At 44.9% G+C, this 27,500-nt stretch overlaps 1 protein-coding gene across 1 annotated transcript in view; it reads right to left on the reverse strand.

Moving 5' to 3' along the window:
• plxna4 (plexin A4) overlaps positions 1-27,500 on the reverse strand; it is a gene marked incomplete at both ends in the record, with an annotated part of 474,146 nt that overhangs the window by 15,115 nt on the left and 431,531 nt on the right. The window contains 4 exons of the mRNA XM_080753923.1: positions 2,611-2,823; positions 10,717-10,886; positions 15,528-15,718; positions 25,282-25,381. Of these exons, the coding sequence (XP_080610049.1) occupies positions 2,611-2,823; positions 10,717-10,886; positions 15,528-15,718; positions 25,282-25,381 (674 nt within the window). The remainder of the gene's footprint in view (positions 1-2,610; positions 2,824-10,716; positions 10,887-15,527; positions 15,719-25,281; positions 25,382-27,500) is intronic.

Genomic DNA, 27,500 nt, shown 5'->3' on the forward strand with positions numbered 1-27,500 from the left:
CTGTCTCTCTCTCTCTCTCCTTCTCCCTCTCTCTCTCTCTGCCACCAAATAAATGTAATAAAACTCTCAGTTTTTTAACAAATTACCCACCTATACTGCCGCGTGAGCTACTCTCATATACTCTCCACACGTGCCCCCCCCCCCCCCACACACACACACACACACACACACACAGGCGCGGGTGTGGTGGTGCAGCCCTGGGCGATGCACATCCATCCCCACCGCGGCTCCATGGCTGCAGCTGCATTGATCACACTGCTGCCACACCACGCCGCGCTGTTGTGTGTGCATGTGTGCATGTGTGTATGAAACATGCCGTTCTGACGCTTTCACTCACATCGCGGTCTGAGCCCCCCACCACACGATTAAAATACATTTCTAGGGCGAAATGAAAAATAATCCACCGGATTTTCACTATTTGTCGTCACCATCACAGCGCCAACTCACTACTGCCGCGCAGGTCAGAGGACCGAAATGCACTGCATTAACAGAGCATTTAGTCTCATTGGGTGTTATTCAGCTCTGCGACGTACAAAGCGATGTTTCGTAAAAACAGTCTTCAACCAGGAAGAGTGTCTCCATCCTGTGGAATATTTTTCATTTCGCTCGAGAAATGTATTTTAAGCGCGTGGTGGGGGGATCAGACCGCATCCACTAAGTACAGTAAGCTTTCGACTGTCCACTGATACCTTTGGTTTGGTGAGGGGCGAAAAAGTTTTGGTTATTTTCTGACCAGACGACGGGTATTTCCGGATTTGCCAAGGATTTTGAAGGTAGAGGAACATAGCATTAGGGAGAACTCCACTAACACAATGGACCAGAGCTACTCTCCACCCAGCTCTTGTAGCTGGGTTAGGGTTAGGGTTAAGCTCTGGTCCAGAGCGTCAGCTAAACTGACGCTCTGACAGACTGCTGTCTAAAAGACCAGACCAGGATTTCTCAGCCTCTACGAGGGCTCAACTTCAGTCAAAATAAACTAAATTACTTCACTATTCACCAAACCAAAGGTAGTTTTGCGTTTCCCACCGCGGAGAATAGACTTTCAACTAGAAGCAGTGCTCTTCCAAGCACAAGTCTCCACCAGGCCAGGCGGCCTGTTATAGCGCCACCATGAGGCTGATTTGAAAAGTTTGAAGTGGCATTTCTTCCTCGGCCTAGTGGGAATGTGCGCGCACAATTTCACAAAAATTGCACGCCGTGTTCGTGATTTGAGGCATTTTGTTCAAAACTGACCAATCTTACAAACTTTGAAAGCCAATCTCAGCCAATCAGGATGGAATATGGACAATCAGACAGATCCATGTCATTCACATGACTGTAGAGATACTGTCTACCGATTTGTGTGATTTTTGTACAAAATCTGTAGGAGTACTGGCCAAAAGGTAGTTTTGCACCTCCTTTCTACCTCCTGGTGGCGGTAGAAAATGTGTGGCAGAGGTTCTGAATTGGCATCCAGGGAGTGTGTGTGCTCAGTTTGGCAGCGACCGGGCCAACGGCGCCGGAGACTAGCTGGTAACAAACTTTGTGGACGGACGGACGGACGGACGGACGGACGGACGGACGGACGGACGGACATAGGCGGAAACATAGTCTTTCCCTGCCTTCGGCTGGTGGAGACAATAACGCAAAACTACCTTTGGTTAAGTTAGTAGTGAAGTAGTTTAATTTATTTTGAAGTTGAGCGCTCTTAGGGGTAGAGAAATCCTGGTCTAGTCTTTTAGCCAGCTGTCTGTCAGACCGTCAGTGCAGCTGACAATCTGGACCAGAGCTAGGTTAGGGTTAGGTTTAGGTTTAGGTTTAGGGTCTCACCTCTCCACCCAGCTCTTATAACTGGGTATGTCCTTGGCGTACAGCAGCTTGTTGGAGGGTTAGGGAAGGGTTTTGATTTCAATCGGGATTGTCACATAAAGAACACTGTTTGTGGTTTCTTCCATGTATACAGTCCCGAGAGAATGAATGCACGCGCCATTCTTTAAAACTAAGAAAGAGTCCAATGTCATGTCTAGTCTATAATTAGTCCTTTTTAGTTTTACCAAATGTTTACTAACCTTTCTAGGGTTATGTTTTTATAAAACAATATATGTTACAGTTATTGTCCACGACATTGCAAGCGGCGCGAAGGCCAGCGGTCCTTGGTCCTGCTCTTCGCGCCCGAGCGCCGCAGGCGCGAGTGCCCGCGAAGAGCGGGCCAGGAGAGTTACGAAGCCGTGGTGAATGTAATCGTTATATTTATGCCCAGGCCGTAAGGCCTGGGCAAGCGCACGATAAACGCCATGATCAGTATCATTTCTGTAAATCTTACCTTGATAGGGGCCTTTGTTGTAGGGCGAGGCTGTAAGTTTATTTAAATCTCAAGGTTTGAGTTTGTGTTCATCCCCCAGTCTTTTGTTTTAGGCATAACAAAGGGAGTCGGATGGGCCATTACTGGTTTAGGGTGTGTTTCACACCAGCTCCTAGGCATGACAAAGGCCAAGTAGGCTCATTGTTGTTTAATCACAAAGGCATTGGGGGCCTTTGTGTTAGGGATTGTGTAGGTAGAGTGTTTAACTTTTATAGATTTAGTTAGGTTTAGGGTTAGGTTTAGGGTTAGGTTTAGGTTTAGGGTCTCACCTCTCCACCCAGCTCTTATAACTGGGTATGTCCTTGGCATACAGCAGCTTGTTGGAGGGCGAGTCCTTCCCCAGGCGGTGCTCGGAGGTGGAGCAGGAGTCCATGAAGGTCTGGGCCACCACCGACAGGCAGGCGTCCGTGATGCTGCTCTTATGGATGTCGAACACGAACTGAGGGTTCTTGATCACGTTCACCCAGAAACGCAGAGGTAGGCTGGGCGAGAGACATAGACAGACAGAGAGAGAGAGAGAGAGAGAAAGAGAGACGGACAGGTTAGAACACTGCACCAAACAGGGGCACGGTGGTGCAGTCCGTAGGCATTCACTAAATATTCGAATATTCGAGTATCAAAGTCACTATTCGACCTTGTTCACCAAAGTCGAATATTCGCTTATATTTATTTTTGTATTGTTTTCTCTTTAAAAAAATCACACCCGTGTGAACTGAGCGGTGGTTCTCCCCCCCCCCCCCCCCCCCCCCCCCTGTGTGTGTGTGTGTGTGTGTGTGTGTGTGTGTGTGTGTGTGTGTGTGTGTGTGTGTGTGTGTGTGTGTGTGTGTGTGTGTGTGTGTGTGTGTGTGGCCTGGACAACAGCGCCCCTCCCTTAACATGTGTGGTCAGAAAAGGTACTACACAGGCTTGAGGCTACATACAGACCCACCCACCCACATACAAACAAACTAACTAACAAACAAACATACCTACACACACGGCCACGCTATGGAGACGGTGTGACCACCGCTCAAAAATATATAGTTTATAAAGTGTGGCTAGATAGGAAGTCATAAGAATGAAGTTGTCAATGTCCCTGGTGGATGAATTTGTTAATGCTCTATACCAGGGGTTCTAAAACCTTTTTAGGCCGTGACCCCCAAAATAAACATATTTGAACTGGGGGACCCCCACCCTGACAAGCACTTGGAATTGTAGGTATTACATTTAATGTGACTCGGTTCCGCAGATAAATATTGTGAAAATAGCAGATCTACATGCTCACAATGCCTCGCAACGCCAACCCTAACCGTATTTTCACAATGTTCGCCTCTTGCTGACTTAATATTTGACAGTTTGGCCAGTCCTGTAGAATATTCGACTATTCAAATAATTTGAGGTCGAATAATTTGAATACTAGAAATCACTATTTGTGAATGCCCTAACACACACACACATCTATTGGTGAATAGTGACAAAGCACAAAACGGAAGTTTACAGAATGCATTGGAGTCTATGAGGGAAAAGTGACATTTGGAGTTACATGAACCACGGGACCCGCATGGTTTCTGACCTCGCATTGGCACAACTCTCTGATACAAGGCTCTGGGATGAACCACACCCCCCTCCCCCACCAGCAAATCAAACTACTGGCTACATTGATGCAGGCAGGAGGACACAAACACAATAAGGGCTTCCCAGATTCACAGAGCTATAAGTACACAGTAACCCCGCCGTTTAATAAGTGCTGCTGTGCTCAACTCAATAACGTCTTTTATCTTTAAAAGCAGGCACTGCCGGAGGCGCCTTTCCCCTGTTTCCAGCTGTGGCCGGTGAGGTCCTCCTCCGCGCTGGACACACACACACGCACGCACACACAACACCGGCGCTTGTTCATATTGCCTCGTTTGTGAAAGTGGGGCCCCATTCCCTCGCCTGTCCAGAATAATAAAAACATACAAGTCTGTTTATTTGCCTCGGTCTCGTTTTCTGCCAGAAAGAATGAGAGATATATAGGGCTGGGTATTTATCTGTGTGCGTGTGTGCGTGCGTGCGTGCGTGCGTGCGTGCGTGCGTGCGTGCGTTGCAGTGAAAAGGGCTCAGGTGGCTTTGAGAAAGAGCTGAGTGCGACTTGGATCTCTGTCTTAGTGTTTTTGGCTGACGCAGCAGAACTGAACAAAGTGTGTGCTGCATGCATGCAGATCGCATGAGAGTGTTTTTCTTTCTTTTCTCTCCGCAGGGCTGCGACATCACGCAGAGAATGAGTTAACAAAAGAAAGAAAATTAATACAAAATGCAGTGGAGTAAAGCCACTTGGTTCTCAACCTTTTCAGGCTGCGACCCCCAAAATAACCCCCATTTTAACTGGGGACCCCCCCACCCTGACGAGCACTAAGATATAACACGGTTCTATTGTGAAAATAACCGATCTACATGTTCACAACGCCTCGCAACCGCTATTTTCACAATTTCTTCCTCTAATGTTTGACAATTTGGCCAATGTTCCATTTGTCATTTTAGAGGTATTAAAAAGTGTGCAGATACCCTTTATACACTTAAATGTTATGTTGGTTTGTTTAATTTGGGGACCCCTCTGGGGGTCTCGACGACAGGTTGAGAACCACTGTAGAAGTAGCTAAGTACACTTACTCAAGTACTGTACTTGAGATTTTCTTTTTTTTAGGTATTTGTACTTTACTTTATTTACAATTTCCAATACTTTTACTTCTACTCCACCACATCTAAGATCCAAATATTGTACTTTTACTCCACTACATTTATTTGAAAACTTTAAACATACATTACACACTTCAGCCGATCTACAAGCTCACAATGTGTCGCGATCTGCTATTTAGATCTGCTATTTTCAAAAGAGTTTTATACATTTTGAACATTTTTTAGAATGTACTTTTTAGAAATTTACTTTTGTACTTTAAGAATATTTTGATACCAATACTTTTGTACTTTTACTCAGATATTCTGGGCTCTTACCTGTAACAGAGGTGTCCCAATTTGGCTGGGAGCCAGTCATTGGATTTTTATTCATTTTCATTTTTTCATTTCATTTGAAAGCCGGGGATCATAGCTACAAAATGATATATTGGTTGTGGAGATTGACCCAACAGTTTTGAAGATATGGCTTATAGAATGATGCCATGCTGAAATACTACTTTTGAGATATTCAAGTTCTAAATACATTTCTAACCTGCAAATGACCTGACGATCTCTCACATTAATTAAAAAAAAGTCTTATTTACATGCAGAGTTAAGCTCTGGCGTTTAAGTGAAATGTAGCCTGAAATTTATGAAATGCTTTAGTGGCTTTATCACATTTTAGTGAGAAAAAAAAAAAGGTATTTTCAGTCCCTGTCTAAAGCTGTACTTTCTGAGATGACTGGCTCTCAGTGAGATTGGGACACAGAGTATTTCTATATCGCAGTATTGACAAGCGGTGCATTTTGAGTTTGTGGATCTGCTAGTTTTGAATTTGAATCTTGAAAAGTAACAGTTTTTCGACATAAACATGTCACAGTCTCTGTCAGTGTCTGTGTTTGTCTGTCTGTGTGTGTGTGTGTGTGTGTGTGTCTTTGTGAGTGGGCGTGCGTTTTGGGCGGCGGCCAAAATCATCCTCACCTGCCTGCCATCAGCTCATCACTGGGAGTCTGTTTGGTCTACTCTGCCCGCGATGCCAGATCGTTGCACAAACTCCCGTGCGTGGTAACTCTACTAGCCAGTTTAAACTTTAGCATTGTTAGCTCTAGTGAATCTCAGCTTTTGTTTTTGGAAGCCCAGTTTTTGATCCTTGTGATTTTTTGCCTCGTGATTTCTGACTTTGCTCTCTGCTCCTCCTCAGTGATTGCGCTACCTGCTGCCTTGCCTGCCTGCCTGCCCACACTGTGTCCACCCCAGGCCCACACCACCACCTCCATTATCCAGCCTTTGTTCAATAAACACCTTTGGACTTTGACTGTGTTTTTGTCTGCTTTTGGGTCCGCCAGTTTTTACAAATCATGACAAAACATGAGATTTACACCCGACAGAGACAATATTACGGTGCGGATACTTGAAGATAAAAGCTCACAATGAAAAAGCTCTGCTATTTTTTTTCGACGATTTAGTGCAGTGTGAAAAAACAGTAGGGGGGCCCTTAGTACAGAACCCTGTGGGACTCCAGTAAACTATGAGTCCATAATAGAGGTTTAGTGTTTAAAAAAAAACAATCCAGAGATAAAAAGCTAACAAAGGGATTTCGAGAGGGAAAATGGGGGCAAAACTCAGCATTTATGACTTTGATCTTGGAAAATAATCTAGTTGGATTATAACAGTGGAGATCAAAGGGATATTACGTTTAAATGGGGATTAAATGGAAAACTCCAAATCCATATCAATTTGGGGGAATCACTGACATGGAAGTGTCTGAGAAGCGCCAGTATTGACCCATTAAAACACTCCCTTTGGGTTTTAGCGTTGCAATCTGATATTGTGTTTTTTTCTTCTTCTTTTTTTGAGCGGTGGTAAACCGCTCCATAGAGTGGCTGTGCGTGTGTCTGTAGCCACTTTTTCCTCAGCGTTTTGCCATAGCAATGAGTGCGTGTGTAGCGGTAGCCTGTATTACATCACCAATTACATCCTAGACCTATATCCTAGTCTGAAGACGTTATGCAAGCACGACCACCGCTCACTTCACATTGGGCGTGATCTTTTTTTTTATCATTTAGATTTTTCTTCTTTCAAACAATCTCTTCTGGAGGTCCCTGGCATTAAAACTAGACCAGGTCAACCTGGTTGTGCCAGACCCCGGTTCTGCCAACCCCCTGTCTGTCATCATCATTTATGACATCATGCCTTTTGTAGGCATGTCATCATCATGTCATCATCATATATACCCTTTATATAGAAAAGGGACAGACCGACATTTGCTTATGTAGGCCTACCCATTTCATGGGTCTGGCAAAAATAAAAACCACACCCAGTGTGAAGTGTGCGGTTCCTTTCATGAGTTAATTGTGGGCTCGCCTGAAAGGCAAGAACACTATGTTATCTTCATTATTTATTTATCTATCAAGTTCCGCCCGACAGTACAAAGGCAGGGCCCTTAGCCAATGAGGTGCAATTGGAAATTGCCAGAAAAACATCAGGGAGTGGTGTTAGCTGGAGTATTGGTTGAGCTTCACGTGACAGTTAGCACGCTGCAGAATATAGTCACGTTAGGGGACATCATGGACTCACATTTCTTTACAAGCAAGCCCACACTGTTTCGTAGGAACAGTATTTCTAGTTTAATTAAAGCGTCCCGCGAAGCTTGGCCAATGCCAACCCCAGACTGACATACATTATTATAATATAATGTATAATGTATTTGATTATGTGACCTTATCTACAGTACATTATGCTGTTCATCTGATGATATTCATATCTGTACCTCATGATACATTATGATATTTGATAGCTTGTAAGAGTCTAACTGTCTCCACCATGCAGGCCTGATAGATATTGTTTTGGTACAGTCTATCTTTTTATGGTTGGGAGCGTTTCGCTGTTACTAACGCTCCTTTGTAGATATAACGCGAGATTTCTCCGTTGGTTCAGCTGGTCCTTGAAGCAGCCACAGTAGAACTGACTTAACTGTACCACTGACATGAGTGTTATTGTATACTGACAGAACTAGCGTACCACCGACATGAGTGTTATTGTACTTCTCCCCATGATGTCATGTACATACCGTTGGTGCCTATTGAGATCGTCAGATTTCACCCAGGTTTTTTCATCTCACTCACTTCACACAGTCTACTGTCTTCACATATTTAGGAAAAAATAGGCATATACACATAATCATTAACAGAAAGTATGTAGGCCACTTCACACATTGACCATTTGGAATATAAGACAGTAACAAGGCATAAAATCGCAACGGCCCCTTAGTAGCGGACAATGGAAAATCAGTAATATGAGTGACATGAGTGATCTGGGCAGCTTGCCCCAGGTAATGTGCCAAGCTCAATAGGCACCAACGGTATCATACTTAATGATTGATCCAGAATTTCATGACAATACACACAAACAAAGCACCGTTCCAAAGAATTGAGGTGGGGGTATACAGTACAAATCTATTTGGGGGGTCACTGCACATGAAGACGTTTCAGAACGACTGCGATCAGCGAGAACCAAACTCCATCTTCCCAGTGGAGATCCAGAGAGTCCCATCAGCACCACAATACAATGGGGGGAAGGGGGTCCGGCAGTTAGGGGAGAGCCTGGAGGGTGGGTGGGATTGGACGGGTGGGTGGGCCGCATCATGAGGCCTGCTGTGATGGCATGAACTTAATGGTGTGTGTGATGAAGATGGGCTCCACCAGTTTAATGGGACGGGGGCGAGGGAGGGGGGGACACCCCCAGCCCAGTGTGAGGGAACGCGCCCCGATTCTGTGCCGTCACGTGGAATTGAAGGCTTTTGTGTTTTCGGCTCCCGAGACTGCAGGCTTTTGATGGGGTGGGCGGGGAGGTTGGGGGGGTGGGTTGGTGGGGGCATCGGGGAGATTAGGGGGTTATGGTGCACACACTCAGGGAGAAGAGTGATGCACACACACACACACACACACACACACACACACACACACACACACACACGCACACACACACACACACACACACACTAAAAGCACCACATGCAATGACACCCATATGGTAGCGTCAGATCTAACTGCTTTGTTAGGGCGTGTGTGTGTGTGTGTGTGTGTGTGTGTGTGTGTGTGTGTGTGTGTGTGTGTGTGTGTGTGTGTGTGTGTGTGTGTGTGTGTGTGTGTGTGTGTGTGTACATAGACTACTATATACTCCCCCCTCCACCCTGCAGGGGCTCAGGGGTAGATAAACCGTCATTAGAACACGGAGGGTTCCCAAAGGGTTCCCAGACTCTGAACCCCTAGTTGCTCCTGGTGAGCAGGTTGGTGCCTTGCATGGTTTCCTCTGACATCGGTGTGTGTGTGTGTGTGTGTGTGTGTGTGTGTGTGTGTGTGTGTGTGTGTGTGTGTGTGTGTGTGTGTGTGTGTGTGTGTGTGTGTGTGTGTGCGTGCGTGTATGCGCGTACATGTGTGTGTGTGTGTGTATGTGTGTGTGTGTGTGTGTGTGTGTATGCATTATTGTACAGTCACAGTCGTTTTCTCTGAGAGTGAAAAGATGACAGAGATGTAAGAACCTCCCACTGAGCTTTCAGAAAACACTTAACCAACGCCTGCAAATGGTTCCATAACACCACCACAGCAAGGGTCAGAAATAGGACCAAATGGTCTTGATTACAGTCCCACAGCAAGACAACATAATTAGGACCATTCCTTAATTCCCTTCAGTCTGACACGCATTTTGTTGTGTCTGGTGGAAACCTTGTATGTCCAAAACCGTTCGTTTTATATTTATCATTTTTAAAATGATTCAAACAGCCGATCTACAAGTGATAGTGAAGTGATCACTACTCTTGAGGTGTTACTAAACTTTAGTTCTGGGAACCTGTGGGCGGGGCCAGCAGCGCTCCTTCCCGGTTAGGTCTGGTTATAAGGAAACGTAAGCAGAACTTGGTCCCGGAACTTCACAGGTTCTTGAAAGTTGTTGGTTCTGGAAAGTTCCGGTTCTAGTTCTGGTTTGGCCCTGTAGTGGAGATAAGGGGCGTATGTGACCAAGAACGATGCTTGGTCATTAAATACATAATGACCAATAACCTTTATATCAGCTACTGTATGTGCAGGGCTGAGTGATGCATGCTGGGAGCTTGGCAAAGGTCCACCGCTGTTCTAATGAGATGTTAGTGTGCATTTAACTCCCACTGAGATCCATTTCCCCATCCCCATCTCCACCCCCCATCTTCTCCATCTCTCTCCATCCCTCCCTGGCTGTAGTTAACCTCCGCCCAAACCCTCCACCTTCCCGGAGTGCCGGCCGCTGACCAAATAAGGTCGGCGTGGGGTTTAATTAATCGGCGGAGATTAATTAATTTAGGAAGTCCCCATGCTTCCTCTCACCGTCACCTCCTCGAATGCACACATTTTGTCACTGTAGGCGACGTCGCGGACGGACGGACAGACAGACGGACAGTGTCTGGTTGCCCTGGGTTTATCGGGATAATAACGGGGGGGCGGAGCCAACTATGGCCGGGTGTCTAATGAAGATCACGCCTCCCTGTGGTTCATGGATATTGGGGAGAGGTGCCTGCTTGGCATGTTGGCACACGGGCAGAGATGCCTATGCATGGACACAGTGGACGATGCAGAAGTGTGCCAACGCCTTTGTGTGTGTGTGTGTGTGTGTGTGTGTGTGTGTGTGCGTGTGTGTGTGTGTGTGTGTGTGTGTGTGTGTGTGTGTGTGTGTGTGTGTGTGTGTGTGTGTGTGTGCGCGCGCGCTCCACTCACCAGTTGCTCTTCCATGTGTGTCGTACGTGCGGGTCGTGGATGTTGTGTTTGTCGGCCTGCTCGTCCAGGAAGTCGAACATGTACTTGATGGCCAGCGGCAGCGCCGAGCCCCGGTGCGCCGTGCTGAAGATGGTCTCGAACAGGTCGTCCACGAACTTCTGGAGCGTTCCCTGAAGAGAGAGTCCAACATGTAAGAACACGTACTGTACAGACGTGCCAAAACTTCACACGTCCTGCCATTGTCAAGACAGTATAGATATTCAGGTGATTTGCAGAAAATGTAGATTGTAGATCAGGGGTCTTCAACAGGGGGTCCGGGACCCCTAGGGGGTCCTCAGAGTTACTACAGGGGGTCCTCCAAATCTTTGTGTGATAGGAAAACATGTTCTCCTTTTTTATATGCATGCACTTGAACCTGTGGGTCTACAGTACATATATGGGCATTAGGGGGTACCCTAACATTCTCGTTTTTGGACCCTATAATGTCCAATTGTCCATATCGTGAGAACTGTAGCCAAAAATAGCAGATCTACAAGCTCACAACGCCTCGCGCTGCGAGGCGTTGTGAGCTTGTAGATCGGCTATTTTTGGCAAAGAGGTTTGGGGTAGAGGGGAAAAAGAGCAGAATAGGTACAGAGCAAAAGGACAAGATTATTAAGTAATGACGGCTCAAGCGGTTAAATATCACATATTTGACATGAATCCAAAATACACTGATGATTGTGCTGTCAAACAATGAAACTATATGGAATCTATGAACAGGTTGTGGGGGTCCCTGCTTCATCTCTCTCTCAACTAAGGGGTCCTTGGCCTGAAAACGTTGAATACCCCTGTTGTAGATCATCTATTTTCGCTAGTTTCTTCAAAAATAAGCTCTGTTCTTAGAAAAGCAAAACAGGGAAAGAAACCGGTGGGAAAAATGCATTTGCAAGGAAAAGAGCAGACAATACTGAAGGGTTGAAACGGCCAAATACCTAACCCTAACCCTTAGTCAAAACAATGACGCGTAGACATAGCGAGAATTGCCCCTCCCGCAAACCGCGAGCGGTCCCACGACCGCTCAAAGTCATTTATCTCGGTTTCTTTTCCCAGATTAGGTATTTTGGTCATTTGAAACAATCTTTTTTTCCACAAATCCTAACTAAAGAACGGATCGTCGCAGATAAAACATTTCTTTTCTGGGAGAAAGAAAGGACGCAAGTCCGCCTGGCCAAGTGCTTTTTGTTTACATCCTGGCCACATGGGCTCTATACCAGTGGTTCTCAACCTGTGGGTCGTGACCCCCAAAATAATCATGTTTTAACGGGAGGCCTCCCACCCTGACGAGCACTAAGAGTTGAGGAATTACATTTTGTATAACACGGTTTTATTGTGAAAATAACAGATCTACATGCTCACAACGCCTCGCGTTGCAAGGCGTTGTGAGCACGTAGATCTGCTATTTTCACAATTCCTGCCTCTAATATTTGTCATTTTAGAGGTATTAAATTGTCACTTTAGAAACGTGCATAAACCCTCTATACAGTTAAACGTTATGTTGGTTTGTTTACTGCTGAGAGAGAGAACAATGTTGCACATTAAGTTAATCATCTGGGGACCCCCCAAAATAATTTGGGGACCCCTCTGGGGGTCCTGACCCACAGGTGGAGAACCACTGCTCTATAAAGTTTTTTTTTTTTTTTTTGTTATTGTGTGGAAAATAGCCGATAAACAACGCGTCCCCACGTGCTGTGATCTTGTCTGTCTATCTATATATATTTTCCGCAAAGCCTTTCCCTGCACAATACAGATCCTGGGGTTGAAGGGGTTAACTCATCTTCCATCGCCCTCTTAAACCCTCTTATCGTTTGATTCCATTCAATTCATCCCTCGCTCCGGCACTCCAGGGACCCCCACCCAGAAGCAACATTTGAGTTACAAATGTTCGCTTAAAAATTACATATTTTATAAGATTTGCACACATTTTCATGACTTTGTAAAAATAGTATATCTACAAGCTTTCAGCGCTGTGAGCTTGTATATCTGCTATTTTTCAATAGCTAAGAGGTCTTCAACAGGGGGTCCGCGACCCCTAGGGGGTCCGTGGAGGTACTGCAGGGGGTCCGCAAAATTGTTGCTTAAAAAAAAAAGATTTCAAAAAATGCATTTTCTTTTGCCATTTTCCACATTTATCTTAAAAAATAAATCATGATTCTATCCATTTTGAATAGTTTGAATACATGATTACTATGCAATTGACAGATTGTTGATATTATTGACATTGGTTCTCAGTTAATAGTATGTTTAGAAATGGTAGTGGTATGGCCACCCTGCTCGCTATAACTTGTACATGTTAAAAAATATGTCGTAGCCCCGACCCCCCCCCCAACCTACGAGGTGGTAGGGGGTCCCTGCTCCATTTCTCCATCAGTTTGGGGGTCCCCGGCCTGAAAACGTTGAAGACCCCTGAGCTAAAGTATTAAATAATTAAGGCAGCTCCACCTTGGGCCCTAGTAACTCAGTCCCACTCCCCCCCCCCCCCCCTTTGTGACGCCCCTGACTATATCTCCTTGTTCCTTACAAGTGGATTAGATCCTCTCTCTCTCTCTCTCTCTCTCTCTCTCTCTCTCTCTCTCTCTCTCTCTCTCTCTCGTCCTTCTCCGCCCTCCGTATAAAGTCGGCGTTCGTCTCATCAAATCAGGGTCAGCGGTGCGACGGGGGAAGCTGCTAATCCGGCGACACAAAGCGGCTTAGGAGCAGACGTGTTTCTAGATTATTATTACTATTATTATTATTGTTGTTATTATTACACGTCAGCTGTGAAAAAACACTTTCCCTCTCTGATCATCAAAGCGTGCACGCCGCAGATTCAGAAGAAGAACCTGTGATATGAGATTGTAGAAATAATGGATTAAACAGACATTCTACAGTTGAGCAGATTTACAATTTACACTTCATAAGGCTTTTATCAAAATGTTGTTATGCAGAGAGACGTCCACACAGTGTGAGATCAGATGTATAACGGCACAAGGTCCTATAGTCAACAATTAAATGACATCGTCGTGTGAATTAGAGTTAAAAGAAAGAAAAAGAAAACAAGCGACGTAGCTATGAAACCGTGGTTAGAATTTTTAGTTTCGCGACCGAATGCAAAGAAACTGACGTCCATTTTCAAATCGACAATTTTCAGAACATGGACACGACCACGGCTTCCGGGGCTCTTCAAAATAAAGCGTACGTGACACTCTACAGCCAAATAATTACCAAAATAACGGCAGCCCATGTGTTAAGAGTCGGTTGCATGGTCATTTGCATTCAGCTGTTTGATAAAAAAAAAAAAAAATGCGAACCAATTAAACTTTCTCTTTTTTTCCCCTCCCTGTCTGAATATGTTTATCGTTTTGAGACGCATTCAAAGAAGTCCATTTCCTCTTCTGTCCTGATAGCATCTACTCTAAACACAGAAGCACCTCCGGGCGTCTCTGCGGCTCCGTGTTCGGCGTTTCCAGACAATTATTGATATTCAGCGGCGTCAACAGAAACGGTAATGAAAAGAGGAAAAACAAACATCAAATATCTTCCTCTACGCAGAAATGGAATTTAAATAATCTCTTTCACGCTGCGTGACTCAATCAAAGGAGACAGGAAGGTCTAACAACTAAGTAGAGCTACAGTAAAGTAAGTTCATGTCAACATCAGCAAAAGAAAACATTAAAATATAACTTTTCTTTCTGTCCACTATAGCATGGGTTTTCAAAGTGGGTGACGGGGCACCCTGGGGTGCCGCGACAGCAGTCCAGGGGTGCCGCGAGATCATTTGATAATATTTGGAATTTATTTGGATACTTGAAAAAATATTTAGTATCATTTTAAACTTGAAGTACAGTTATTTTCAGTCAGTTCTAACCAAAATGGCTATTATCTCAACGTTTTCCTCGCAACATAATCACTGAAATATGCTATAAACATAAGGTGGTGGGAGTGAAAATTATGAATAGAATATAGGGGTGCCTCGGATGAAAAAAAAATGTTTATAGGAGTGCCCAAAAAAGCACTATATACCACTGGGGGGAAATCTCAATATTTCTACATCTCATTATTTCAACTAAGGTTTATGGTTAGGTTTAGGCATAGTTTTAGTGAGGCTAGGGTTTGGGTTAGGTTTAGGCATAGTGGTTAGCATTCACCAGCAGGTTAGCATTTCACCAGGTTAACATTCACCCGCGTCAAACAAATGTAACGTGGAACAAATGTTATGTTGTAATATCGACACGCTCCCTACCAGTGGTGCCCATGCAGACGTTTTAGCTCAAGGCCCAAAAGAGAAATGAAAGACATCTGACAGGTACACATATATTGACATGCTTCTAGAGTGTTTCAGATGAATGTGTGTTACTCAGGAAATATTATCACAATAATATCAAATCTGGAAATAAATTCCTTACGAAGAAATGTCTTCACCAATGTGTTTGTAATTGTGTCTAGTAACACAGTAACAAACTTTGAAATTCAAAATCCAGCAGCTGCTGAAAGTTGGGGTCCCATTCACTTACTATACACTATACAACACAGGTTTTCATTATTCTGAATCCATTTGCAAGCAGTTGTTTTGAAAAAAAAAAAAAAAAAAACATTCCTTGGGCTACAAACTGTGAAAACTGATGACTCATTACTAAACCATTGTTTTGTGGGGTCCATTTTTAGCCCAAAGAATGTTTTTTTTCCTGTGTAGAAACAAATGCTTGCAAAGGATTCAGATTGTATTAATATCCTCTACAATGTGCATGCTTGCGTGTGTGCGCGCGCGTGTGTGTGTGTGTGTGTTTTGTTACCTTGGTGGCCAGCAGTCTGGTCAAGTAGATCTCAGAGACCATCTTGCTGCCGCGGTCGCCCTCCTTCTGGTCGCCGTGCTCGTGGTTCTTCACCAGGTGCCAGACCTTCACGCCGCTCTCCAGGTCTGGGGTGATCATGGGCGTGCGGGAGCGCAGGCTGTCAGGGCTTCCCGTGTACTTGATCATGTTCTCTGCGTGAGGAAACGGACACACAACCATCACATGCTGGACATGAACCTCAGGGGGAATCTCTCCTATTGCAGTTGTCACAGGAGGAAACTTAATCCAACGCAAAGACACTGTGTTGAAGATATGCACTGCGATATGGTCCCTGTCATTCAAGTCACAGTACAGTACACAGTAACCCGTGTGCTTGATCATGTTCTCTGTGTGTGACCAAAACAGACACACACCACCACAGTTGTACGAATCAAGTTATTGATGTAATTTGGTTTAACAATTTACAAATGAACAGGTTCACACAAAGTCTGTCAATGCTTTATCATTGGCCATAACACTAAATACATACCATTTCTATTTTTATTACCCCTGCGTACCCATAGGGACACTTAACCCCATTTGAGAAACACTGGTTTAACTGATATTGATAGGTCATAAAAATTTACATTCGTCATAGCACGTCTTTGGTGGTGAATGAGTTAAATTACAGTGTACTGGACAACACGCTAGACAAGTATAAAATAACAATTTGTGGGTACAGTAAATGTGATGGTTAGGTCCATAGGATCTGATATGATCCCATAGTCTGGATGGACAGAGTTTATAATTCAGAAAAGACAACATAATTGTCATTTGTGGATTTATTATTATATTTGTGCAAGCAGAGAGCACACATACTGCAATCGGCTGGGTATGTATGTCGGTGTCCTCTCTTGTTTAAGCCAGTAGCCCAATCAGGGACCAGCATTTCTGGCAACGTCATCGCTAACAGCCAATTAGGGACCAGCATCCTGGTGATGCCAGTGTTGATGTCACTGGCATCGCCAGTGGTGATGCCAGTGGTGAGCGAACATGATATACATACGTGAGTGAACATGAGGCCAGCAGCGCACACCTCATGGCGCGCTCTGCTTGTGCACAAGTAGCCATGTGTGGCCTGCTTGAGCGTGAGGCGCAAGTTGGCACCTCGACAGAGTGCAGTTCTAGTTTTTATCTGTTGCCGTCATGGCTGCCAGTTCCCACGTGATGTTGTGTGGGAGTCCAGACTGCTCCAGACCATACTGAATAACTGCTAGCTTGCATAACGTCTTCAGACTAGGACTCAAGTCTAAGACGAACAGGTGACCTGGTCCGCCTCTGTATCCTCTGAAGAGGATGATACGATCACCCACAATGCAACAGGACGTACAAGTCATCGAATGCTGTTCCCCCTTGGGTTCAACCTTATGCCAGGAGAAGGTCTCTGGATTGAATTTCCACAGATCGTTTAAGCAATGCTTTAAATGATAAGAGTAACCTCCAAAAATGTACAGCTCTCCATTGTAGGCAAAGGCTGCATGCTGCTCACGTCCTTCTGGAAGAAGCTGTGCAGAAGGTGTGCTCAGCCAGTTGGTCTCTGTGTCAAACACTCTGATGTTGTCGTGGTCTGGCTCACCCCCAAATACAAACATCTTTGTACCGATGATGGTGGCAGGGTGACATGTAGTAAGAGGTGTAGTTCTTCTGGTGTTAATTAAAGACCAGACCACAGTGCTGGTGTCCAACTTGTACATGTCATTAGTGTCTCCAGTCAGCTGGTTCCATCCTCCATAGACATACATGACCTTCTCTAAGACACAGGCTGAGTGGTCTCTCCTCCCCTCTGGAACTGTTCCAGAAACACTGGGCCTTGACCATCTGTGGGTGTCAACATCAAATCCATAAACAATGCTGGAGTCGTTCCCTTGGATGTAAATACTTTTGGCAGTCTTCTCTATCTGAAAATTCACTACCCCCCCCCCCCCAGATGTAGACGATATCTTATGAGCACAGCTGAGTGCAACACACAGTTGGATGGGACCTCAGGGGGTATTTCTCCTCTACCAGTTGTCACAGGAGGCAAATTAATCCAACGCAAAGACACTGTGTTGAAGACATGCACTGCAATCTGGTCCCTGTCATTCAAGTCACAGTAGCCTCCAAAGGAGTACAGTTTGTGTTCCACTGCTACAGCAGCATCGAAGGATCTATTTGTTCCCCTGTTCAGATCCAAGGTCCAGCGCCACATTTTGGACAACAAGAAAGCGGTTGGAAAACGTAAAAGCCTTAAAGTGCTGTGACCACAATGCAGTGCTGTTCCACGCGTCCAAAGTTATATGGTACAGAAACAAAAACACAACTCCATATTTGGGCTAAACTAACATCATATCGATGACATCAGTGTAGACATACAAATATGGGCAAGTCTGGGATTAGACGCTGATCTGATCTCATTCGCTGGAAGGAAAGGTGTGTCTGAGGATATAGATTCATCAAAAGGAAGTGTTGTAGATTATGAGACAGCTAGTGCATATCAAAATGTTAGATATTCAAAAGCAGCACTTCATGTTGGTTGGATAAAGAATTATGGACCAATCATCAGCAGACAGGATATTGTTACCTGGGCCAAGAGGATATTGCTAGTGGGTCCCCAAATAATTGGCAAATTATCACAGCTGTGCGAAGTGAGCGGCGTAAACACGACACTCGTGCATATCTCCTTGTATGGGCTGTTCTGTCCGTGACATCAGTTACTTTGTGTATGATCTCCATACATGGGGATCCGTGCTCATACACACAAAGTCAAATGTAGGAGCGGTTTGTACCGCTCAAAAACAATAGGTCTTTAAATAGTTTGTTTTCATTGTGATAAATCATACGTATCTATCTATAAATGCGAGAAGTCTCTGCGTGTGTGTTTGTAATCCGTGTATCTCGAGAACCGTTCGTCCCACCGGCTTCAGATTCGGCACGCGCGCTCCCCGCCGCGGCACGGAGTGCAGTGCCGGGCCTCGACCCGACCCGACGCGCGGTTTTCCCTAACCGGCGCGAAACGTTCGGAATCTCCTTATGCGGGGCTGATTGTTGACATCAGGCTGTTCCGGAGGAAATCGGCGCAAAATCGGTCATTGTGACATCACTGCAGTGCCGGGCGCAAGCGCTGACTCATTGTGACATCACTGCAGTGCCGGGCCTTGCCTCGACCCGACAGATATCTCCGTATATGGGCATAAGACTGAGAACTCCATATATGGGCATATGGGCAGATACAGAGATCTCCATACAGTATATGGGCATACATAGACAGATATCTCCGTATATAGGCATAAAAGGGACACAGACTGATACAGAGATCTCCATATATGGGCATATGGGCAGATACAGGGGCGGAAATCGGTGCAAGCGCTGACTCATTGTGAGATTTGTGACATCACCTCATAAAAGGCTCTGACATCACGTACGCCACATGAGTCAACAAAAAATCTCTGTGAGTGTGTATGTATGTAATCCGCATATCTCGAGAACCGTTCGTCCCACCGGCACGCGCGTTCTCCATATATGGGAATAAAATGAATGCCTGTATGCGGAGCTGATGTCTGACATCAGAGTTTTCCGCAACCGGTACTGTGTGTCCAGAGATCTTCATATATGGGCATAAGTGGACAAAGGCAAACAGATGGTCAAAACGGGTCCTATTACAACAGGTATATTGGGGTTTGCATTAAAGGGTGGGGCATTCATGGGGTTTGCATTAAAGGGTGGGGCATTCATTCCCTATTTCAAATTCGGCACACGCGTTCCCCACCACAGCAGGTAGTGCAGTGCTCGGCCTCGACCCGACCCGATACACGATTTTCTGTAACCAGCACGAAAGGTTCGGATTCTGATGTCTGACATCAGGATTTTCCGGAACTGACACTGTGTCTGCATAGATCTCCATATATGGGCATAAAATGGATGCAGACAGACAGATACAGATATCTCCATATATGGGCATAAATGGACACAGGCAAACAGATGGTGAAAGATCTCCATATATGGGCATAAAGTGGACGCAGACAGACAGATACAGATATCTCCATATATGGGCATAAATGGACACAGGCAAACAGATGGTCAAAACGGGTCCTATGACAACAGGTATAATGGGGTTTGCATTAAGTTTGTCTCCTCCTCCATCTGTTTGTCTGTGTCCCTTTATTCCCATTATGGAGATCTCTGTATCTGTCTGTGCCTCCGACTGTGTTGCAGACACAGTGCCGGTTCCCCCTTTAATGCAAACCCCAGGTTCGGATTCTGATGTCTGACATCAGCATTTTCCGGAACTGGCACTGTGTCTGCATAGATCTCCATATATGGGCATAAAATGGATGCAGACAGACAGATACATATATCTCCATATATGGACATAAATGGACACAGGCAAACAGATGGTCAAAGATCTCCATATATGGGCATAAAGTGGACGCAGACAGACAGATACAGATATCTCCATATATGGGCATAAATGGACACAGGCAAACAGATGGTCAAAACGGGTCCTATGACAACAGGTATAATGGGGTTTGCATTAAAGGGGGAACCGGCACTGTGTCTGCAACACAGTCGGAGGCACAGACAGATACTCCATATATGGGCATAAATGGACACAGGCAAACAGATGGTCAAAACGGGTCCTATGACAACAGGTATAATGGGGTTTGCATTAAAGGGGGAACCAGCACATGTGTCTGCAACACAGTCGGAGGCACAGACAGATACAGAGATCTCCATAATGGGGATAAAAGGGACACAGACAGACAGATACAGAGATCTCCATATATGGGCATAAAATGGACGCAGATAGACAGATAACTCCATATATGGGCATATATGGGCATAAAATGGACCCAGAACTATATCTGCAGTGATCTCCATATATGGACATAAAATGGACGCCGACAGACAGACAGATACAGATATCTCCATATATGGGCATAAATGGACACAGATGGTCAAAACGGGTCCTATGACAACAGTATAATGGGATTTGCATTAAAGGGCGGGGCATTCATTCCCTATTTACATAGTTCCCGAGTTGGCCAGGTCGCCGACTAGACGCTGGGGCGGCCCAGCTTCTAGTATAGATAAATAAGAGTGTACTTGAGTAAATGTACTTGGTATTATGCTGGAAAAACGTTGATGCCCCCACGTTGAGAATGTGGCATCGAGAACTCATGAAATCTATTGGGCTGGAGAGACTGACTTATATGATTGGGGGTAGACAGAGCGACTTCAAACTGCTTTGGGAGGTAATATATGGGTGCTGTGGAGACATGAAATACTTGAAAAAAATGTTCATATTCACAATGGTAATGTAAGGTTAAAGGGAAGAGGAAAAGAAATCGGGGAAAAAAGAAAATAATGTGAACAATGTCATCTGAATTGTTTTTTATTTTTTTGTATTTATTTTTTATTTTTTGTATACAAGGTGGCTTTTAATGGGCATGTGCAGGTGGTAGGCTGTGTGTGTGGGGGTGAGTGAATGGGTGTGAGTGTATGTATTGTGTTATGTGTGAAAAAAAATCAATAAACATATATAAAAAAAAATTACTTAGCTACACCACTGCATGCAAAAACAATATTTACAACTTTACACACACGCAAAAAACAAGCCCAAAGTCGCTTATAATAAGCAGACATGGCAACATTGGACCGAACAGAGAACAGACAGAACAATGGATCGAGGAACAAAAGAACAAAAACCCCACAAAAAAAAAAAAAGGAAAAAAGTCTCCATTGTGTTCTACAGTTTGATGGCGAGGAGAGATGGGGCCGAATGACAAATCAAAAGCTATCTCTCCGACAGAACCGTGCCCCCCCCCCCAGAAGCATTTGAGTTAGAAATGTTCGCTTCAAAAATACATTCATTCAAAGATTTCCAAATTTTCATGACTTTTCAAAAATAGCAGATATACAAGCTCGCAGTGAGCTGTGAGCTTGTATATCTGCTATTTTTTTAATAGCTAAAGTATAACATAATGAAGGCCCCTCCACCTTGGGCCCTAGTCACTCAGTCCCACTCCCCCCCTTGTGACGCCCCTGGTCTTCTGGGTCTGATGCTTTCAGGCGTGTTTCCAATTTACAGCTCTGGGAAATTGGATATGAAACTTTTAGGGACCCCCTGTGTGCGTTCAATTTTTCATGCCGTCGTCTTCTGTTCTTCTTCTTCGGGATAAGACACGCGACACAAAATCGAACAGGTGTCGGAGAGAGACGGTGGATGAAATATGCATGTGCCGACCACCCAGCGGCCCACAGAGTCCTGATGACATTTGAAACAAACGCGACGGCTCAGCGGATGTTTACACAGTGTGAAGGGAATTGATCAGCTTTTTAAAGAATATAGGAACAGGAGCAGCCAGAGAAGAAAAACAACAACGCGCTATGGTGTGTTTTTCACCCACAGAGGAGATCAATGCTATAGGAGATGGGAGAGAGAGAGAGAGAGAGAGAGAGAGAGAGAGAGAGAGAGAGAGAAAGAGAGACAGAGAGACAGAGAGACGGGCCTGGAATTTCGTCATTTTAGGGGCCTTTGGTGTTGTCCATATTTTGAGTGCACAAAGGCCAAACGCCAGGTATAGGAAGGCCATCAAATAAAGATTTTAGTCCATTGAAAGAATGTGTTGAATTTAAGGGTTAGGGATGATAACCTAATCTGCAGTGAAATAGATAAATGATGGTATTTATCTGATCCATGCTCAGCCCTGCACCAATCAAAGTCACTGGAATGGTTTAAAGATGGGGACTCGGGGGAGTTAAGAATTCAGAATCTCAACAAAAGACACTGGAGACAGAGGAGAAAGACAAGACAGAGACAGAGGAGAAAATGGTACAGTCAGCTGGGGCATTAAGGCCACTGTGGCCATGGCCTTCATGGACTATCGGCCAAACATCAGTATCAGACAGGCAGATTGTAATTGTCCCGTATCGCTGTCATCGGTGTGTTTCACTGTTTGTCATCGACTCGTTTTCATTATCATCATCGCAGTTACAGGCTGTTTGTCATTCATGCCAATGAAGCAATTTGAATTGAACCGAAATGAATGAAAATGCAGAGAGAGAGAGAGAGAGAGAGAGAGAGAGAGAGAGAGAGAGAGAGAGAGAGAGAGAGATTAGTGTCAGAGCCATGGTGAGTGGTTTACAGTGTTTTGGTTTGGGTTACATCCAGGGACGTGCTGGCCATTGGGAAAAGCGGGACAACTCCCGAACGGCCGGTTCATTCCCGTTCATTCGCCATTAGGAAGAAAATTTAAATAAAATGTCGTTCCATTTTGGGGGCTGTGCGGCCCCAAGTAAATCGTCACTGTCGGGCCGAAAACCTTGTATCTCCAAGTTTCAGATTTATAAATGTTTTCGCAAAGCAAAGCGCAGCTTCATCATACAAGGCTGTTGCACACATACAAGGCTGTTGCACACAACGCCTCGCGGTGCGAGGCGTTGTGTGCTTGTAGATCGGCTGTTTTCACTAGTTTAAATAATTTTTAAAATGATAAATACAAAACAAACGGTTTTGGACATACAAGGTTTCCACCCGACAACGACGAAATATAAAAAAATTAAAAACTATTTTTCCCGGGCTGAATCAGGGGCCCAGTATGTCCCTGGTTACATCTGCCTTTCGGTAAACAATATTTCACTGAACTCCGGTATGAAACGCTGTGTGAAAAGCATCCCTCTCTCTCTCTCACAAACACACACCACACATTATAGCTGCTTTGTTTTGATTATGCAAACGCGTCTGGCAGCAGCCGGCGCGTTGTTTTTAATCTGCGCTCACTGAAGCTCGCAGCTCACATTAAAGCAGATATCACAGAAACACCTGCGGATGGGGTGACTTGTGTCGCTTTATCACCTCTCTCTCTCGCTACTTTTCTCTCACTCTTTCTCTCTTTCCGGATCACTTTGTTTCTCTCTCTCTCTCTCTCTCTCTCTCTCTCTCTCTCTCTCTCTCTCTCTCTCTCTCTCTCTCTCTCTCTCTCTCTCTCCTCATTAGAATAGAAATCAGTGTTCTCTCCATCTCTTTGGAGCCCATTGTGTTCGGGGAGAGTTCAAAGTCGCTCTCCAGTTACTCGGTCTGGGTTCTGAAGTACCTCACATTCCTGTTTGAAGTCCCCCCCCCCCTCCCTCCACCCCACTTCCCCCAATCCCCCTTAGAGAGAGAGAGACAGAGAGAGAGTTTGCGGGCCCTGGCATAATTTCTTTGTCCTCATTTGGATGTGGGGAGGTGAGATGGTGATGGAGATGATGAGACCGTGGCTAATAATCCTGCTGCCTCGTTTTGATGTGTGTGGAGTATCTGTGGCCCTCGATGCGACGCCACTGAGGGGAGGGGGGCTTTGATCAGCCTCCTCGGGAGACTCAGAGCGAGAGGTGGACAGTGGCGGAGAAAGTACTGATATATACTGTATATATATTTTTGGGACCGCAGTTACTATCAAAACCTCCACCAGCTGTCTGTCAGTCAGTCAGTCAGTCAGTCAGTCAGTCAGTCAGTCAGTCAGTCAGTCAGTCAGTCAGTCAGTCAGTCAGTCAGTCAGTCAGTCAGTCTGTCTGTCTGTCTGTCTGTCTGTCTGTCTGTCTGTCTGTCACACTTTAGCCCTTCTCATATCTCCGCCAACGTTGCTCCGATCCATGCCAAAACTCCTTGGCTGCCAAACCACAACCTCATTTCTCGCATGGCCCTCTTCTAGCGCCACCATGAGGCCGATCCTTGCAAAACACATTTTTGGACACTGCTCCTACAGATTTTGCCCTAAAATCAAGCAAAGTGGTACACAGTATCTCTACAGTCATGTCATCAACATGGATCTGTCCCATTTCCCATATTCACTCCTGATTGGCTACCTAGTGAAAGTACAAAAGTACAGGCATCACTAAGTCAGTAATTATAACGAAGGTTGCATTTCGCAAGTTTCCAAATGTATGAAATCTCCATTTAGCTCCTGGACAGACGGCAGTATGTTGAGGTTTGAGGTGAGCCTTCGTTCTCCTATGAACAATGAACTGAAGAAGTTCATTTTAAAACTAGAAAGATGAAAGATCGCTGTGACGTGAGTCACACTTATAACATTTGAATTGTCCCCTTTCAAGTCAATGGGGTCTATGATGTCAGACGCCAGTCATCTCTATTTTGGGAAAAGTATTTCTTTTTTTGCATTTTCCCATTCAAGTCAATGGAGAAAATGTATTCACAAATACATGTATATAAATTAAACTATACAATGTATCTCTTAGCAAATATGTCCCAATGAAGCCGGTCGGTTTATTTGACATATGGCCCAAGTGCCACCAAAACTGTGGGAGGAGTAGTGTGGCAAAACAATGTTTATCCGATGTGGATGGAAAGAATAAAGTCAGACTTTATACTTATACCTTGTACTATAGTGTGGTTAACAATGTCCACCAGCGCCATCCTCACCACGCTGTATTATATTCAAAATAAATGACATACATTTTGAAACACATCCCTTTACAGTTAGTTCCCTGCTTCTCTACCATCACCATGTTAGTATATTATACATTCATATAGTGTGTGCCAGCGGCTACGTCATTGTAGTCCTTAGTGGCCATTTCTTGTGACAAAACACAGGTGTTTCAATTGTTTGATTGCATAGAACTAATGCTATAGTCTAATCAGAACACCTGTGTAAGGCTGTGTTGTCACAAGAAATGGCCGCTCTTAGAACTACATTTGGCACACCCTATACATCATTCATGTATAATAAAAGCGTACCGTATTTGCTGGCTGACGTCCGGGACACTGTGGAACTGTTGACGGAGTTGTAGGCTGTCACCTGTTTGGGGACGAGGGCCATCACCGAGTTATCAGGGACCTGAAACACACACACATTTACAATTTAGGCATTTGGCAGACACTATTAATCCAGAGCGACTTACAATAAGCAAGGTAATACATCAATACAGCAACATAGTGATGTGTCGTTCATGAGTGATTCGTTCAAAAGAATCGAATCATTAGCAAGACTCATGAACGATTCGTTCAAATCCCTGAAATGTGTCATTCACACTTTCGTTCACACCCACACCCCCGCCCCCTCCCCCGGCACACAAGGCGAGAGGGCGGGCTGTACTCGCTACAAGGGACGATCGCGCTATGAACTGTGAACGCGAACGAATCGTTTGAACGGATCATTACCGTGAACGTGAACGGAATGATTCGTTCACTGAAATGAACGGGATTGCCCATCACTACTAGGGAGTGAGTCTGTTGTTTTAAGTGCAACAGGGAGTTTATTCCGCCATATACATTTTATTTATATTTTATTTACCATTCATCGTTTAATCACTTGATGCATTCACATCATTCAATGTATTTGCAGTTAAGTTCATAAAGTTAACATAAGAACATGTAAATTAAAGGATTCCAATTCAATAATAGCAAAAATAGCCGATCTACAAGGATTTACCTAAGGAAAACCTTCCAGTATTCAATGTTTTTCACGCAGTGATATGCATTGTGGCCCTCTGGAGTGAGTGTGAAAATATAGTGGTCCTCTCCATCATCAAAGTTGCCCACCCCTGGGTTATAGTATGATTTAAGAAGAAGTTTCCATCACACAAACGACAGCCCCCTTGTAGTAACTCTGAATACCCCCGTTGAAGAGCCATATCGTACATAATTGCATGCGTGTCAGTCTATATGTGTCCTCAGTGGATAAACATGGAGAATATGTTATTAGCCTGTTTCCTGACGAGACGTCCCCTGGTCCCTATTCAATAATACGCTGCTCCTCTGGGCTCACCTTATGACAAACACACACACACACGTGTTGGTGTGTGTGTGTGTGTGTGTGTGTGTGTGTGTGTGTGTGTGTGTGTGTGTGTGTGTGTGTGTGTGTACACGTGCACGCACGCATACACAAAGCTATGAGTCCAGCCCTCGCTTACCAGTCAGCCAACAGGAATCAATTAAGGCAACTGGGAGGGAAGCTGCCTCAATGGTGCACGTGCACAGTGCACACGCATAGAGTGATGGCAGAAGTACTCATATGCCTTACTTAAGTAAAAGTATCAATACTGCCCTGGAGATACAGTAGATATATTCTGTTACAAGTAGAAGTCCTGTATTCAAAATGTACTTGAGTAAAAATACAAAAGTATCTGCATGAAAAAATGTAGACTAAAAGTTCTCATTGTGCAAAATGTCCCATTTCACAAGTTTAAAATCTTGTGAAAGTAGCAGATCTGCAAAGTAACAATTGATTGTAGTGGAGTAACTTTGAGTTCCTCAAAAGAAGTACTTGATTAAATGTACCTACACCACATACACACGCACAGACACACACAGACACAGACACACACACACACACAGACAGACACACACACACACACACACACACACACACACACACACACACACACACACACACACACACACACACACACACACACACACACACACACACACACACACACACACACACACACACACACACACACACACACACACACACAGACCTCCAGCAAAGCTGGGGTTAATTGAAGTGATCCCCTATACAATAGCGCACAGGGCGTGTGTGTGTCTGTGTGTGTGTGTGTGTGTGGGTGTGTGTGTGTGTGTGTGTGTGCGTGCGTGTGTGTGTGTGCGTGCGTGCATGCGTGCGTGCGTGCACGTGTATGCGTGCGTGTGTGCACGTGTATGCGTGCGCGTGCATGCGCCCGTGCGTGTGATTACATCTGATTACATCCTAACATTATTTCATCCATATTATTCGCTGCATGCATAATGTTTCTATCAGTCCCGGGGGGGCAGAAAGCCAAGCTCTATAGCGCCCCCCATGTTCCTTAATCTCTCTGCCCCCCCCACACACACCCCCACCCCGGGCTCTATAATCTGACACCAATCTGCTTGGCAGGCTCGCAGCATAATGAACCTGCACACTGGACGACGGAAGGAAGGAATACAATAAAATAAAACACCAGACTAGGGAG

This window comes from Nannobrachium achirus (assembly GCF_963921795.1).
Source record: "Nannobrachium achirus genome assembly, chromosome: 23".
Classification (NCBI taxonomy): Eukaryota; Metazoa; Chordata; class Actinopteri; order Myctophiformes; family Myctophidae; genus Nannobrachium; species Nannobrachium achirus.